This window comes from Hypomesus nipponensis, chromosome 20, assembly GCF_054491055.1.
Source record: "Hypomesus nipponensis isolate SF chromosome 20, ASM5449105v1, whole genome shotgun sequence".
In the NCBI taxonomy this organism is placed as follows: Eukaryota; Metazoa; Chordata; class Actinopteri; order Osmeriformes; family Osmeridae; genus Hypomesus; species Hypomesus nipponensis.
This window is the reverse complement of record NC_140380.1, coordinates 8,399,805-8,415,000: the sequence shown is the minus strand read 5'-3', so window position 1 is coordinate 8,415,000 and position 15,196 is coordinate 8,399,805. Positions and strand designations below refer to the sequence as shown.

Below are 15,196 nucleotides of genomic sequence, written 5' to 3'. Positions count from 1 at the left end.
TGCTCCCCTCCAGACCTTCCTGAGCCGTCTGTCTTCGCCGCCCTCCAAACGCTGCGTTCTGCCAAGTCTGTTCTCAGGGGGGGGGGGGGAAGGCTGGCGCGGCGGAAACCCCTCTGCCGCATGTCGACACCCAAACACAGGCTCCCTTGTGGCGCGCACACGCATGGACACACGCGTGAACACACACGTACACACACACCTGCAGGCACACAAGCGCATACAGACTCAGGGGGAGAACGAAACGAGTTCAGAGGCCGAGAGAAGCGCGCGCACACACACACAACGACAGACAAGTTCAGGAGCGCTCACGCAGTATTCTCTGGTGAGGAGTACACACACACACACAGAACAACACACACACACACAACGACAGACACGTTAAGGAGCGCTCACACAGTATTCTCTGCTAAGGAGTACACACACACACACAGAACAACACACAAACACACACACAAACACACAGGCACAGGAGCCCAGCAAACAGGCAGGAGCACACACACACAAAGAACAGGAAACACTCGTCTCCCATGGTGACAGCTTTTCTACTTATTTTGCTGAGTCACAGGCTAGCCAGCTATGCCCAGTGGCGGGAACCAGATTTGTGGTATCTGCTCTGAGAACTGAGAACAGGGCGAGCGCACCGCACCACATAGTCCAGAGCAGCAGGATTCTCAGACGGTTGGCAAACACCAGCTTAAACATAGATTTGGGCACTCCATCCAAAACCTAGCCAACACTCTGCCAGAGCCTCTGTCTGCCCTCTCTCTCTCTCTCTCTCTCTCTCTCTCTCTCTCTCTCTCTCCCTCCCTCTCTCTCTGTCTCTCCGTCTCTGTCTCTCTCTCTGTGTCTCTCTTTGTCTTTCTCTGTCTGTCTGTCTCTCTCTGTCTCTCTGTCTGTTTCAATGTTCAACCACACCGCCCCCTGATTAGGGGTTTGTGGGTTTGGTATTCATTGGTGTCGCTGGCTCTGTGGGCTGGCCATGTGGACTGGGCCCGTGCGGTTCCCCCAGCCAGCTCCTCGTCCCTGCAGATGGACTGTTGAGCTGGGGCTGTAATCCCATATGTAAATGTTGACAGACAGAGCCTAAGTAGTTCCTGGAAGACGACCGGGAGCTCTTGGATCGCGAATGTCGGCTCGAGCAATACTGACAGGATGAATTGCTCGTGTGTGCCTGTGTGATCATCAACGTGTGCCTGGACTGGAACAGAGTTGACAGTTCCTTGAGATACCCGTTGCAAGCTTCGGTTTTTGTATCCGAGGGGAGCTAAGGAGCCAATCAGCTCTGGCTTTGTGTTTAACCGTCCAATCCACTCGGGCCTGTCTCACGATGAGTCAGCATGTTCCCATGAGAGGACTAATCAGAAGTAGCGTCCAAGATGGCCGCCCCGGCCCCAGTTCTGACACTAACCAGCCAAGGCCCAGTTGGGCGTCGGATCCCTGGGCCAGCGGGGAAGACAGCTGGCGTGGAACGGTCGGTGGGGGGGGGGGGCGGTGTTGGACTGGAATCGGACAACTTAAAGTCCTCTCTCCCTCTCTCCTGTTCTCTCCCTCCCTCCCTCCTCCCCTCCCCCCTCCCTCCCCCCCCCCCTCCCTCCCTCCCTCCCTCCCTCCCTCCCTCCCTCCCTCCCTCCCTCCCTCCCTCCCTCCCTCCCTCCCTCCCTCCCTCCCTCCCTCCCGCCCCCCCTCCTCCTCCACCCTCCCTCCCTCCCTCCCTCCTCCCCTCCCCCTCCCTCCCTCCCCCCCCCCTCCCCCCCTCCCTCCCTCCCTCCCTCCCTCCTCCCCTCCCCTCCCTCCCTCCCTCCCTCCCTCCCTCCCTCCCTCCCTCCCTCCCTCCCTCTCTCACCAGCCCTGACTAACTACCACCTGCTGAACAGCGTCCAGTGCTCCGAGGCCATCATGGCGGGCTCCGTGTATGAGACAGCGGAGGGCAGCACCGTGGAGATCGGCTGCGACGGCGACAGCCTGACCGTCAACGGCATCAAGATGGTGCTGAAGAAGGACATCGTCACCACCAACGGCGTCATCCACCTCATCGACCAGGTGCTCATCCCCGACTCAGGTGAGGTTCGTTCCCGTTGCCGTGGCAGCGAGTACGGTAATACCACGGCAATGCGTTACTGTCTCCATGGTAACGCTGTGTTGTTATTGCCCCTCATGGAACCTGTTGTTTCCGGTGTTGTTGCTGTCCCCATGGCAACATGTTGTCGTCCCCATGGTAACGCTGTCTTGTCGTCCTGACAGCCAAGGATGTGATGCAGCTGGTGGGAACCTCTCAGAGCACCTTCAGTGACATGGTGTCTGAGCTCGGCCTGTCAGCCGCCATGAAGCCCGAGACTGAGTACACCCTGTTGGCCCCCCTCAACAACGCTTTCACCGGTGACATTTACTATCCCACTTTTACGTGTGTGTTTTCGTGTGTGCATGCCAGTGTGTGTGTGTGTCTGTCGTTCTTAGTTCGTGCCCGCATGTGCCGCAGGTGTCTGCAGGTGTACGCGTGCAGGTGTGTGTGTCTGTCGTTCTTTGTTTGTGCCCGCGTGTGCCGGTGTGTCTGCAGGTGTACGCGTGCAGGTGTGTGTGTCTGTCGTTCTTAGTTCGTGCCCGCGTGTGCCGCAGGTGTCTGCAGGTGTACGCGTGCAGGTGTGTGTGTGTGTCTGTCGTTCTTTGTTTGTGCCCTCGTGTGCCGGTGTGTCTGCAGGTGTACGCGTGCAGGTGTGTGTGTCTGTCGTTCTTTGTTTGTGCCCGCGTGTGCCGGTGTGTCTGCAGGTGTACGCGTGCAGGTGTGTGTGTCTGTCGTTCTTAGTTCGTGCCCGCGTGTGCCGCAGGTGTCTGCAGGTGTACGCGTGCAGGTGTGTGTGTGTGTCTGTCGTTCTTTGTTTGTGCCCTCGTGTGCCGGTGTGTCTGCAGGTGTACGCGTGCAGGTGTGTGTGTGTGTCTGTCGTTCTTAGTTCGTGCCCGCGTGTGCCGGTGTGTCTGCAGGTGTACGCGTACAGGTGTGTGTGTTTAATGGCGTTGCGTGTGTGACAGACGAGGTGATGGCGACAGATCAGAGCCAGCTGAAGCTGATCCTGCAGAACCACATCCTGAAGCTGAAGGTGACTCTGGGGGAACTCTACAACGGCCAGCTGCTGGAGACAGTGACCGGGAAGAAGCTCCGGGTCTTCATCTACCGCACCGTGAGTCGGAGACATTGGGATGGAGAGAAGCACAGAGAGAGAGAGAGAGAGGGAAAGAAAATGTGCCTGTATTTGCATGTGTGCCTGAGTGTGTGCGTGCGTGCAAAGAGAGAGAGAGAGAGAGAGAGAGAGAGAGAGAGAGAGAGAGAGAGAGAGAGAGAGAGAGAGAGAGAGAGAGAGGCAAATGTGCAGACACCAGACTGTTCCCACATTCCAAATCTCCAAGTTCATGAAAAAGTGTTAACAACATAATTCCTGTCTTTTAAGTGTAAACAGCCCTCATAAAACGATCATAAAATCACTAATTGGACCAGATCTTGGCAGCCAAGAATGTTCCAGATCGGTCTCATAGCTTCCACCACGCAGCATATAGATAGATATGCAGACAGATCATAACAGAAATGCTGTGCGTGTGCGTGCGTGTGTGTCCAGGCGGTGTGTATCGAGAACGCCTGCATGGTGAGAGGCAGCAAGGAGGGCAGTAACGGAGCCCTGCACCTCATGCGGTCCTTCATCAAGCCGGGCCAGACCACCATCTACGAGGTCCTCACCACCGACGGGCGCTTCAAGTAAACACATTGCTGACTTGGTGTATTTATGCGTGATAGTACTCCTAAGTCCAACTGTCATCAACCATGACTTTACTGTTACTTTAAACCATTATTTCGCTACGTTTTTCTGGATTTAAATCCTTATTAATCAAAGCATTGTTTCATTGCTTTGTAGCAGATTTCTTACTATGAATGTGTCCATTTACTCCCTCCCTCCTTCCCTCCTTGCCTCCCTCCCTACCCCCTACTCCCTCCCTCCCTCCCCCCCTACTCCCTCCCTCCCTGCCTCCTTGCCCCCCTCCCCCCTCCCTCCCTCCCTCCCTGCCTCCCTGCCTCCCTCCCTCCCCCCCTCCCTGCCTCCCTCCCTGCCTCCCTCCCCCTCCCTCCCTCCCTCCCTCCCTCCCTCCCTCCCTCCCTCCCTCCCTCCCTCCCTCCCTCCCTCCCTCCCTCCCTCCCTCCCTCCCTCCCTCCCTCCCTCCCTCCCTCCCTACCTCCCTCCCTCCCTCCCTGCCTGCCTGCCTGCCTCCCCCCTCCCTGCCTCCCTGCCTCCCTCCCTCCCTCCAGGATGTTCCTGTCTCTGATGGAGAGTGCGGGCCTGACGGAGCTCCTGAAGCAGGAGGGCTCCTACACGGTCTTCGCCCCCACAGACGACGCTTTCCAGGGCCTCAGCCAGGAGGACATGGCCCTGCTCACCAGTCAGTTCCTCCAGACCTCTCTCTCTCTCACCCCCACCCCCATCTCCATCCACCCCTATCTTCACCCACACCCTCCACCTTGTTTTTGCTGATCACGCCATTTTTTTTCACTGTTGAACGGGAGAGAAAGACGGTAGGACGTCTCCGGGTCTCCTGGGACGTGGTCCCACCTGCCGTGTCCCCCCCTGACCCTGTAATGTTCTCACTAGGCGACGTGAACGTCCTGAGGACCATCCTGCTGTACCACTTCAGTAACGGCGTCTTCATCAACGGAGGTCTGGAGCTAGGGGTGACCAACCTTCTGAAGACCTTCCAGGGAAACAACCTCCAAGTGCTGTCTGTATGTATACAGCCTCGTCATCCGTGTGTGTGTGTGATACTGACATCCTGCTGCGTTTGGTGCTTCAGTCCGACAGACCCTTCTAGATGAAGGAAACATTTGAACGTGTTCCACACTTACCCTCGTGCAATCATTAACAGGGGGCGGATGCGGCCTCTCGTGAAAAAAAAAAAAAAACAGGTACTGGGTGTTTTCTCCTGTGCCAGAACAGCACAGGAAACACCCGAAGAGCCACATAAAGCAAACTCGTAGGCCAGTAGACTCGTGGAGATTTATACTGTGTTCCACAGTGTGTCTCATGCTGTGTGTATGGTTATCCTCCTCTCTCCTCCGTTAGATCATCATTATTCGTTTTTTGTGGCGCCGGGCCAAAACAAGCGGTATGTGGTTGACTGACTGGTCGACTGACCTCCACTGTCAGCCCTCCTCCTCTGCTTCCCACCTCTCTCACCCTATTTGGCAGCTTCACTCCCACGCTCTACCTCCTACGTCAACGGGAGTCTTTATCTCTCTGGCGTACCGTGACTCCCTCTCGCCCCCAGATGGGTCATGTGACACGTATGCGGAGTGGGAGGAGTCAAGGAGACCCCCCCCCCCCACGCCTGTGTTCTAACCTCCGCTCGCCGACATGTCGGAGTTCTCGGAGGAGCGCAGGAAACAAACGCCCTCCCTGTGAGCTGGGGTGTTATCAGGATGGCCTGTTGTGCTTTATCCTAATCTCGGTCATTATCTCTGACTGCCGCGATCCTGGACAAGGACGGCTGGGAAGGCTTTGTTTCCTCTCCAGACGGACATCATCATCTGTACACACACGCACACCCAAACGAATGCCGTGCAGATGCACGCAAACAGACAAATACGGAAATGCTAAAAAAAGAAAAAACATTTTCTAGAACATTCCTTTTGACGTCTTCTGTGGGGCGTTGCCAGGTGAACAACTCCATCCACGTGAACTCGGTTGACGTGCCGGACACCGACCTGATGGCGACCAACGGGGTGATCCACGTGGTGAGAAACGTCCTCTACCCCGGAGGTGAGGGACCGGAGCCTGGGGAGACGTCGGCTCTTGGAAAGTACCGAGCACTTATTCATCTGTGTGTGTGTGTGTTCTTCCTGCAGACCTTCCTGTGGGGAGCCAGGATCTACTGGTGCTGCTCAAGAGACTAATCAAATACATCCAGATTAAGGTGTGTGTGTGAGTGTGTGTGTGTGTGTGTGAGTGTGTGTGTATTGGCATTCCATTTTTTCTTTGACTCCATCTCTTACCATTTCTTCATGTTTCTTAGTTTGTGTCTGGATTTAGATACGCAGAGATCCCTCTCACCTTCATCAGTAAGCATCAAAATTCATTTACTGTCTTGTTTTTTTTTTCATTTTTTTGATTTCATTGTGTTGATTTAAGTTGGATGTGTTTTCAAATCAAGACTGATTTAAGGATCATCACCACCATCGTCCACACAGTATTCAGAAGGTAGTTTGAAATGGCAGGAAATCACGAAAGCACAATGCTGATGTTCCTATGTATTTATTTTCAGAGAGGACCACCACCACAACTACTACTCACTTCGTAGAAACAGGTACAGTAGGATCATGGAATACTGTAACAATCGTCAAGACAACTCACATTTGTAAAACCCTTGTTGGTTCAGTGTACAGAACTTTATCGTGTCAGTTGTTATCAGTCACACTGCAAAATCACCGCATGGTTTCGATGGGATCACCTCTGATACTGACTCAAGTTAGGTCACAGTTGGTTGGAATGAAAACTCAGCCTCATCTTCGACCCGGAGGCTGTTTATACATTGACAGCATGATTTCGAATTATTTCAGCAGCTGAGATTTCTTTGAGCTCTGATTGTCTGATGTAATACTGTCATTTTGTCCAGCCTTGCACTGTCCTCCCAGTTGAATAGGCTTTCTTAGCTCTCAGATTGAAACAGGATCTTTTTTGTTGAGCTTCCATGGGTTGGTTGGAGAGAGGGGGAGCCCTGGACGCTCCCGGCCCGCTGACAGTAAGCCTCTTTGGGCACGGCTTGTCGAGGGTGGGGCGGTGGAGGTGATTAGGGTTTTGTTGAGTGAGACTCGGAGAGAAACGGAGGAGAGAAAGACAAAGAGGGGAAGAGAGAGTGGGACAGAGCGAAAAAGAAAAGGATACGCTCATCGAGAGAGAGAGAGAGAGAGAGAGAGAGAGAGAGAGAGAGAGAGAGAGAGAGAGAGAGAGAGAGAGAGAGAGAGAGAGAGAGGGAGGGAGGGAGGGAGGGAGGGAGGGAGGGAGGGAGGGAGGGAGGGAGGGAGGGAGGGAGGGAGGGAGGGAGGGAGAGAGAGAGAGAGAGAGAGAGAGAGAGAGAGAGAGAGAGAGAGAGAGAGAGAGAGAGAGAGAGAGAGAGAGAGAGAGAGAGAGAGAGAGAGCGTGCACAGAGGATTTTATAGGAGTTTTAATTTGGTTCAGCCAAGTGTACACAGCTTTGTTCCAATGACAGCTTGTGGTCTTATGTGGGCCTTTATTCTTTTATTGAAATCAGAGAGTCGTAATCATGCATGTTCATTCCAAGTAGCCACAGAAAACTTTTTCAGCTCCATTGGATGTTTTATGGATCTGGTGGGCCAGCCAACTCTGTTGATGGAGTAGATTTAGAGTAGTCCCATTTGACCACGTAGACATAACATAGATGTAACATAGATGTGTTCTAACATTCTCATGAGGGAATAAACAGTGGAAGGTTTCATGGAGAAAAGTTGCCGCTACAGCCAGAAGGTGTAGACATTGAGGGTTGTGAGTTTGGACACACACTTAGTGAACACACACACACACACAGACCACAAACTTAGCAACACACACACACACACACACACAAATGCATAGACATGGGCAAACCAGTGCACATGCCAGCCCGACCTCATTACAGCCCAGCTAGAGAGGCTGGCAGAGCAACTTCCATGCACCTCTCATCACTTCAACACCAGTAGGCTCTCATTAGAGTCGGGCTGGCGAGGCAGTTATCTCTGTGGATCATATAAAATAATGTTTGAATATACATAAAGAAAATGTTAGGTTATGATCACCCTGGGTCTGGTCCAGAGGCTGAGAAACGACCATCCATCCAACCCAAATGAGAGGCGGCCGGGCCAGGAGGGAACTGGCAGTCCCCTGGAGGAAAGTCAAGGGGCGGGGTTCACGACGAGGAGAGGATGATCAAGGGTTGTTTGAGCAGGAGCCCTTCTGAACGGAAGCCTGAAGGTTCGATTTCACCCGACATGGTGGAACAAGAAAGAGAGAGGGAGAGAGAGAGAGAGAGAGAGAGAGAGAGAGAGAGAGAGAGAGAGAGAGAGAGAGAGAGAGAGAGAGAGAAAAGGGAGGGGGGAGCACGAGAAAGAAACCAGGAGAGAAAGAGAGTAAGAGAGAGAGAGGAGAGAGGGGTCTACGAACAGAACGGTCTCAGGGGCCAAACGTACATCTGTCAGCTTTCATCTGTTTACGACTCTCATAAACACGGTCACTCCCCACGATCTACGTTGAGTCACCAACCACGAGGAAGGTTGAAAAGCTCTCTCTCCGTTTTCAAGGCCAGATACCTGTTAGGCATCAGCTGATTGGTGTTAGGTACGTGACAAGCATCTGCACAACAAGGGAATGACCTTGTTGTCAAGAGACAAAGAGTTGAAAGACTCTGACCATCAGGACAGTTAAGGACGGACGACAGACGAAGTCAGAACACACTGCTGAATTCAGATGATGAGGGATCTGGGACTGACTGATTTTGAACGGTGTTGATCTGTTACCTGTGTTTACATATTTGTGATTTCCCTTCATCTCTGCCTAGTGCCTGAAGTAACCACGGTGATAAGGGTCATCGAGGGTGAACCTGAGTTTACCAGGATTGAGGGAGGGCAGTCATCCGTCACCACGGTGACCAGGGTCATTGAAGGAGAGCCATCAATTACCAAAGTGACAAGGGTCATTGAAGGGGAACCATCTTTGACTAAAGTGACAAGGGTCATTGAAGGGGAACCATCATTGACTAAAGTGACAAGGGTCATTGAAGGGGAACCATCATTGACTAAAGTGACCAGGGTCATTGAAGGGGAACCATCATTGACTAAAGTGACAAGGGTCATTGAAGGAAAGCCATCCATTACCAAGGTGACAAGAGTCATTGAAAGTGAGTTCCTTTTTCTTAACATGCAGTATGTGCAGTATTTCATATGATTTAAAGGCTACATTTGTAATTGTTGTTGGAACCGAACTTTGTCTCTGTCTCTGTCTCTGTCTCTGTCTTTGTCTCTCTCTCTCTCTCTCTCTCTCTCTCTCTCTCTCTCTCTCTCTCTCTCTCTCTCTCTCCCTCTCTCTCTCTCTCTCCCTCTCTCTCTCTCTCTCTCCCTCTCTCTCTCTCTCTCTCTCTCTCTCTCTCTCTCTCTCTCTCTCTCTCTCTCTCTCTCTCTCCCTCTCTCTCTCTCTCTCTCTCTCTCTCTCTCTCTCCCTCTCCCTCTCCCTCTCTCTCTCTCTCTCTCTCTCTCTCTCTCTCTCTCTCCCTCTCCCACTCTCTCTCTCTCTCTCCCTCTCCCTCTCTCTCTCTCTCTCTCTCTCTCTGTCTCCAGCCCACAGCAGCTCCTCAGATGGAGAGCTGGACACAGACGGAGAGATGAAGAGGATCCTGGATGAAGGTCAGTAAACTGCTGTTAACCCGCTTCCACACTGGACACATCTGAGATCGTACTTGTCATTCATATCTGCATGGATGACACAGGGAAATATGCCCTTCTCCTATACTGGCGTAGACTATTGAACATGCTCATATCCGTTTTGAAGTCCATTTCACTCAATCTCATTGACAATGGACATTATCATATTCAAACTGAGTTCAAAGTACAGTAAGGGAAGGGACATTTTCTGAAACTTTTCATTGTGTTGGTGGAGAAACTGGTGTCGGGTCTCCTAAAATCAGTCCATGTGTTGATGTGTGTTGGAACTGTTCTGTCATTCTCTGCCTCTTTTCCTTTCACTAGCACATTTTCACTTACGGTAATGATGTGTATCTGACCCCTAAAACGTTCTGGGTCCCATTAGAGGTGACTAAGGTCCAGAAGTTTCTGGAAAGTGAGGTTCGCATTCTCCAAGACGAGGAGATCAAACGAATCATTGAGGGAGGTTAGTCAGACAAATCTGCAAGTCCGTCTCTTGTCTGATTGGGCATGAGCACAGGAAATGGCAACCAGAGCGACCAAAACCAAAATGGTGGTTCCTGTCCCTCGCCTCCTAACGAACAGCCCACTACCTCCCGTGTCAACTTCCTTGAGGACTGAATATGTAGCCAGATGAAATTTCGACTTTTAAATGGTCATTCAATTTGACAAAAATCTAAAAGGCTATTGTTCTAGATCTCAAAATACTAAAAATTACAAGGAATATCATTCATATTTAATCTAATCCATCAGTCAATTTCAATGAATTAATTATCTAGTCTGCACGATTCCCGCAAATGAGAGGATTCTGTTTGAAAGCGAAATCGAACAAAATGGTGGATAAACCATGAATGGATGATATTCACTTCACAGTAGACTTTGTGAAAACATGCATGCAATTCACTTGGGGGAGCAAGCAGGCTTCCAGCCATGGCAGATTCACCCTCGCTAACTAGACTAAAGTATGGAACTCATTAAGCTCTTGATTGTTGGCCTGTGGTTAAATGTGTGATTCAAAACATCTGAATGAAGTCTGAATCCAGAGATTCATGCCAGGGTGTATCTGCCAAATCTTCAATGAAATACAGCTGTTTGAAATCAACTTTTCTTTTAGTTTTTGTTTACCCTCCTCTGTTCTGTAATTTTTCCCTTTAACCATAAAGCGTTAATCATGTCTACTGTAGTCTCATGACTCAAAATGGACGCTCACCAACTGTGCTTTCAATCCAAAACATTCACAAGTGCCTCCATAATAGACAGTTCCACAGAAGGGCTATTGTATTTGAATACTGCTGTAATGTTGGGTGAGAATCAAAGTCCCATCAATTATAATATGTAAGGGTCATAATTGACTTAGCTGTATGGCTGTTTCTGTGCCTCAGACAAACCTTCCTGCCAAACATCATTAAATCACGTTGGTTTATGATGTTTGTAGAAGCTCAATAAGGCTGTCATGCATGACCAATAGAAATGTGTTCTGTCTTTCGTGTTCTCAGACATTTATGGCTGATGTGGAGGACCCAAGGCAGAAAACAGACACAAATTTCAGTCGTTTAGCTGCTCACAACCCAACACCACATCCCAAAACCTAAACAAAGGCATTTCAGAAATCTGAGAATGTTTTCGCAAAAACAAGTTGGTGCATGGGAGATTTTTTTGTGTCTGTCTCTATCTATATGTCTATCCCTTCATCTTTCTGTCAGTGTCTGACCTAGCTACAGCGTGTGTGTGTGTGTGAGAGAGAGAGAGAGAGAATCTGTGAGAGAGCATGCATTGTCTGTCGGCGGTGGCGGAGGAGGTGTAGTCGTGTGTACGTTCTGTACCTATCAGTCTGTCTGTCTGTCAGTACACGTTGCTAAGTCGTTAAGTGACTTTCAACCACCTTCTCCGCTGCCGCATTCAAGGTGGAGCCGGATCCATCCGCCAGTTCCAGCCTCAAATCATTGAGGGTAGGGCGTCCTTAAACGAATTACATTCTCCTCAATATCGTTTCAATACCGGTTGTGTCTAGCCTTGTACTGTGAACGTACTTAAAAAACGTCTTTCCTCTCTTTTTTGGAAGCAGCCCAGACCCAGGCTGAAATTCAATTTGAAACAATTTCCTTTTCTATAAAGTAGTGGAGGGCTCTCTAACCCTGGGATTAAATTACTGCTGGTTGAACTCAGTTTAATACCAGCTGTGGTTACCTTGAGAAAGAAAGGAAGGACAAAAGGCATTTTGGGAGTGTTGGAACAGGTACTCCATTATAGGAAGTCTACCATGTCGGCCATTTTGTCTAACTGTTTGTTTTCATCTTCAGGACCCGATTTCTCTAAAATCACCACCATCCATGGAGACCCAGAGATGATTGATGCAGAGTCACAGAGGATCACTAAACTCATCCAAGGTCCCCCCCAAAAAAACCATCTTCCGTTATGGAACACTTTACTCTATTTTGTATTTTCTATTACACTCTTCTGTGGTTTCTACTGAAGACTAGATGACTGTCCTTTTCCATTATCTGTTGAATTCAGGCATTTTTTTCTGCCTTCAGATGAATAGCCATGTGTCAGGTGTGTGTTTTTAGTGTTCAGCGTGTGTAATGGGCTTGGTTTGTCTCTTCCATTCCAGATGGAGGGAAGCCGGCTCAATCCAGGAGAGCCCCAGGTAAACGTACCAGAGAACGGAACAATGTGTTTGTGTAGACGAACTACATCGACAAGAACCGGTCCTGAACGTGGCATGATCATCACTGGAAAATATGTGTCGTTTAAATCAACTATCTTTTGATTTGTTTATCATTGGACGGCCAATGAATTAAACAAATTCCTCTTGCGCTTCTCCAAACCTCATTCTCTCTCTCTCTCTCTCTCTCTCTCTCTCTCTCTCTCTCTCTCTCTCTCTCTCTCTCTCTCTCTCTCTCTCTCTCTCTCTCTTTGTGTCACCCTCTTTATCTTTCGATATTTTTTTCTCTCCCTCTCCCTTTCTGTCAGCAGGTGCGAAGAAGAGGAGAACCAGGCTGGTGAGGCGTCACAACAGGCCCAGACAGTGAACCCAGCCACTCGCAACCACCTTCAAGCTCACCTCAGAGACCCGAGGAAAGTCCAGAAGGCAAGCAAGATACCGAACAACCAATGAATACTCTTGACACACCTATAGCAAGTTACTGGAGTACCAGAGGACTGTAGGCCAATGGAGAATTCAGACCCATCTTAACACCATGGCCGACCTTCCGTAATTTTTTGTTTGTTTAGTTTAGTTTTCATAGACAAAGTGGAGGCATTGCGCACTTTAAGTTCTTTTAAAACATGTGCGTTGGCCAAAAGTTGAACTGTTTCCAACTTGAGGCTTTAGAATCATTCCAGTGAGACCTTGGCTTCAAGCCATGTCTGGGTAAAATAACAGTTTGTCACGGAAGTTGGTTGCGGTTGCAGACAAGTGATGTGTTTCAGCAATGTAATAGGATGGAAAAGATGTCACATCTAAGTAAGTATGTACGCAAGGATAATGGCAATCGTTGGATGTGGACCGAAGTGTGAGACATTTTGAACGTGGGGGAATTATGTGTTTGTTTATTGTTTTGTTTTTTTCATATCTTGTCACTGTGTAAAAAAAATGACTCGATTGAATACTTTTTGAATGGCTTCTTTTTATGGTGCTGGCATCCTTTATTATATCTCAACCAATAGGAATTAAGCAATGCTTTCCTGATCTGCAATGCTGTTCCAGTTTTTTTTTTTTTTTTACAGTTCTTTGGTTTTCCTACTGTATGTCGATAAATAATTATGATTCTCACTCCCTTTGTTTTGGGAAGCCGAGTTTGTTGCTGTGTGTGTGCCTTCAGAACACTGACCCTGTGGTCAGGTTGGGAACCTTTTATATGCTTATGTTTAATCAAATTTCTCAACACCTTCTTACCTCTGCCTGTTTTGGAAATACGTGTTCAATAAAACGTTATGATCGAATGTGACAGCTGTTGTCTGGTCCTTGGTTTTAGAGCGAAGGGGGTGATAGAGAAAGAGAGAGAGAGAGGTGGAGGTGTCCAGAACGACAAGAGTCAACAAGAGACAGATGGAAAGGGAAAGAAAGAGAGACAGAGAGAAAGAGAGACACAGAAAGAGAGACAGAGAGAGAGAGACAGAGAGAGAGACAGACAGACAGAGAGAGACAGAGAGAGAGAGAGAAAGAGAGAGACAGAGAGACAGAGAGAGAGAGAGAGAACAAGGAGAGAACAGGGTGAGGAGAAGGAGCAAGGAGCCACGGCACCATTGTCTTGGACAGGGATCCATCATGACATCAGAACCAGGACGGTCGCTGGAACAAGCGGGTGTTACACAGCTCCTCCAAGCTTGTGTCAGACCCAGGGGAGCGCCACAGCGTGGTCCTGGAGAGCTGGACGCAGAGTCTGGAGCCTGACGGCTGCAGTTGGACGGGGCTTAACGTCATTCCCCCAGCGGACCGTCACGTGCCCGGGACTTGAGCGGCATGATTAGGGCCCGTGTACAACATGGAGCTCAGATCAGAGGACACGCCTCCATGTAATCAGGGATCAGAGCTGTCGTCGGGCGGTGATGTCATCGGCCTGTGATGTCATCAGCGAGCCTGTGATGTCATCAGCAATCTGCTGCATGACTGTCCTTCACTGTGCGGTGGACCTTTGAGAAGGAGGAATTCAGTCTGGCACTGGAGAGTGTAACTAGTGTGTTATTTGTCCTCGCTAAGGCTCCAACCTACTAATTTTTTTTTTCAGCTTAAGGCTTCTGGATGGTGTTGACTTTATCCTGCACAAGGCATGTGGTAACCATTATTCATGTAATATTATCCTCCTCTTGTCCCAAAAGGGCACACACACACACCCTCAGACACACACACACACACACACATTTCGGACCCCCTCTCTGGTTTTAAAAGCTTTCTGTTGAAATCCATGGATCTGTGTGTTTCAGGAAGCCAAGAGAACGGCTCTTTGTCCCTCAACTGCCGTGAGTGACGCATGATTAGAACAATCTGTCGGAGGCAACCGACACACAGCTATGCAGACCCACAGTCTTGGAACTAATGATCCCATCCCACTCCAAACGGAGCCCTTGTGCTGGACCACAGGCACATTCTACCACTACAGTATGAGATCACACACCCAGCCTGGGCCATGGGGGACCACTGCCAGCGACACAGCGAGCAGGAGATGTGGCCTGTCGCTGTGAGATAACATCACAGAGGTAATGGATTTCCAGATGTCCACTGCGATTCTCCAGAGGTGCCTTTCCTACTTTGAAAAACACATAGCGACAGCCCGCAAAGAATAGCAATAGTGTATCGCAAACGTAAACACCGATTTTTTATTTTGGAGACACAGTCAGTCCCCGCGATCTGAAAGTTCCATGGGTTCCAGACACAAAGCAACGTGAAATGTTTTTGTGATTATTTTTCGCCGGATAGGAAACAGTGCACGCATTGCGATGAGGACAGTGTATCCCTGATCTCAGTGAACCCCCTGGACCTGGGGTCTGGATGACAGCAGCTTCCAGCTGCAACCACATGCAGCTGGACACAGCAGTGGGCTTAGAACCGAGCTGGGGACAAGATGCTAGGCTGGGAGGGGGGAGAGGAATGCGTTGTCTGGCAGTTTGGGACACCATTCTGGTAATCCTCCTAAAGTAAATGTTACGTTCAGTTCCAGAGTAGATTGTTGGAGAGTTAGCTCAATGTCAGTGCTGATTGATGGATGTGTGGATGGATGGATGGATGGATGCATGAGTGGATCGATGATGGATGGA

The 15,196-nt window shown here is 49.8% G+C and overlaps 1 protein-coding gene across 5 annotated transcripts in view; it reads left to right on the top strand.

Annotated features, from left to right (window-relative positions):
• Positions 1 to 13,389, top strand: part of LOC146246261 (periostin-like) — a 20,747-nt gene extending 7,358 nt beyond the window's left edge. The window contains exons 8-24 of one of the 5 annotated variants that reach the window (XM_084684433.1): positions 1,847 to 2,059; positions 2,242 to 2,376; positions 3,025 to 3,173; positions 3,606 to 3,742; positions 4,289 to 4,419; positions 4,629 to 4,759; positions 5,690 to 5,792; positions 5,879 to 5,946; positions 6,046 to 6,091; positions 6,295 to 6,336; positions 8,581 to 8,919; positions 9,356 to 9,421; positions 9,825 to 9,905; positions 11,344 to 11,388; positions 11,740 to 11,826; positions 12,051 to 12,086; positions 12,416 to 13,389. In XM_084684433.1, coding sequence (XP_084540559.1) covers positions 1,847 to 2,059; positions 2,242 to 2,376; positions 3,025 to 3,173; positions 3,606 to 3,742; positions 4,289 to 4,419; positions 4,629 to 4,759; positions 5,690 to 5,792; positions 5,879 to 5,946; positions 6,046 to 6,091; positions 6,295 to 6,336; positions 8,581 to 8,919; positions 9,356 to 9,421; positions 9,825 to 9,905; positions 11,344 to 11,388; positions 11,740 to 11,826; positions 12,051 to 12,086; positions 12,416 to 12,471 — 1,865 coding nt within the window. In that variant the 3' untranslated portion in view covers positions 12,472 to 13,389. Of the gene's footprint in view, positions 1 to 1,846; positions 2,060 to 2,241; positions 2,377 to 3,024; positions 3,174 to 3,605; positions 3,743 to 4,288; positions 4,420 to 4,628; positions 4,760 to 5,689; positions 5,793 to 5,878; positions 5,947 to 6,045; positions 6,092 to 6,294; positions 6,337 to 8,580; positions 8,920 to 9,355; positions 9,422 to 9,824; positions 9,906 to 11,343; positions 11,389 to 11,739; positions 11,827 to 12,050; positions 12,087 to 12,412 lie in introns of all 5 variants that reach the window. The other 4 variants (XM_084684432.1, XM_084684434.1, XM_084684436.1 and 1 more) reach the window with 4 other exon arrangements.
• Positions 13,390 to 15,196: the final 1,807 nt, after the last annotated feature.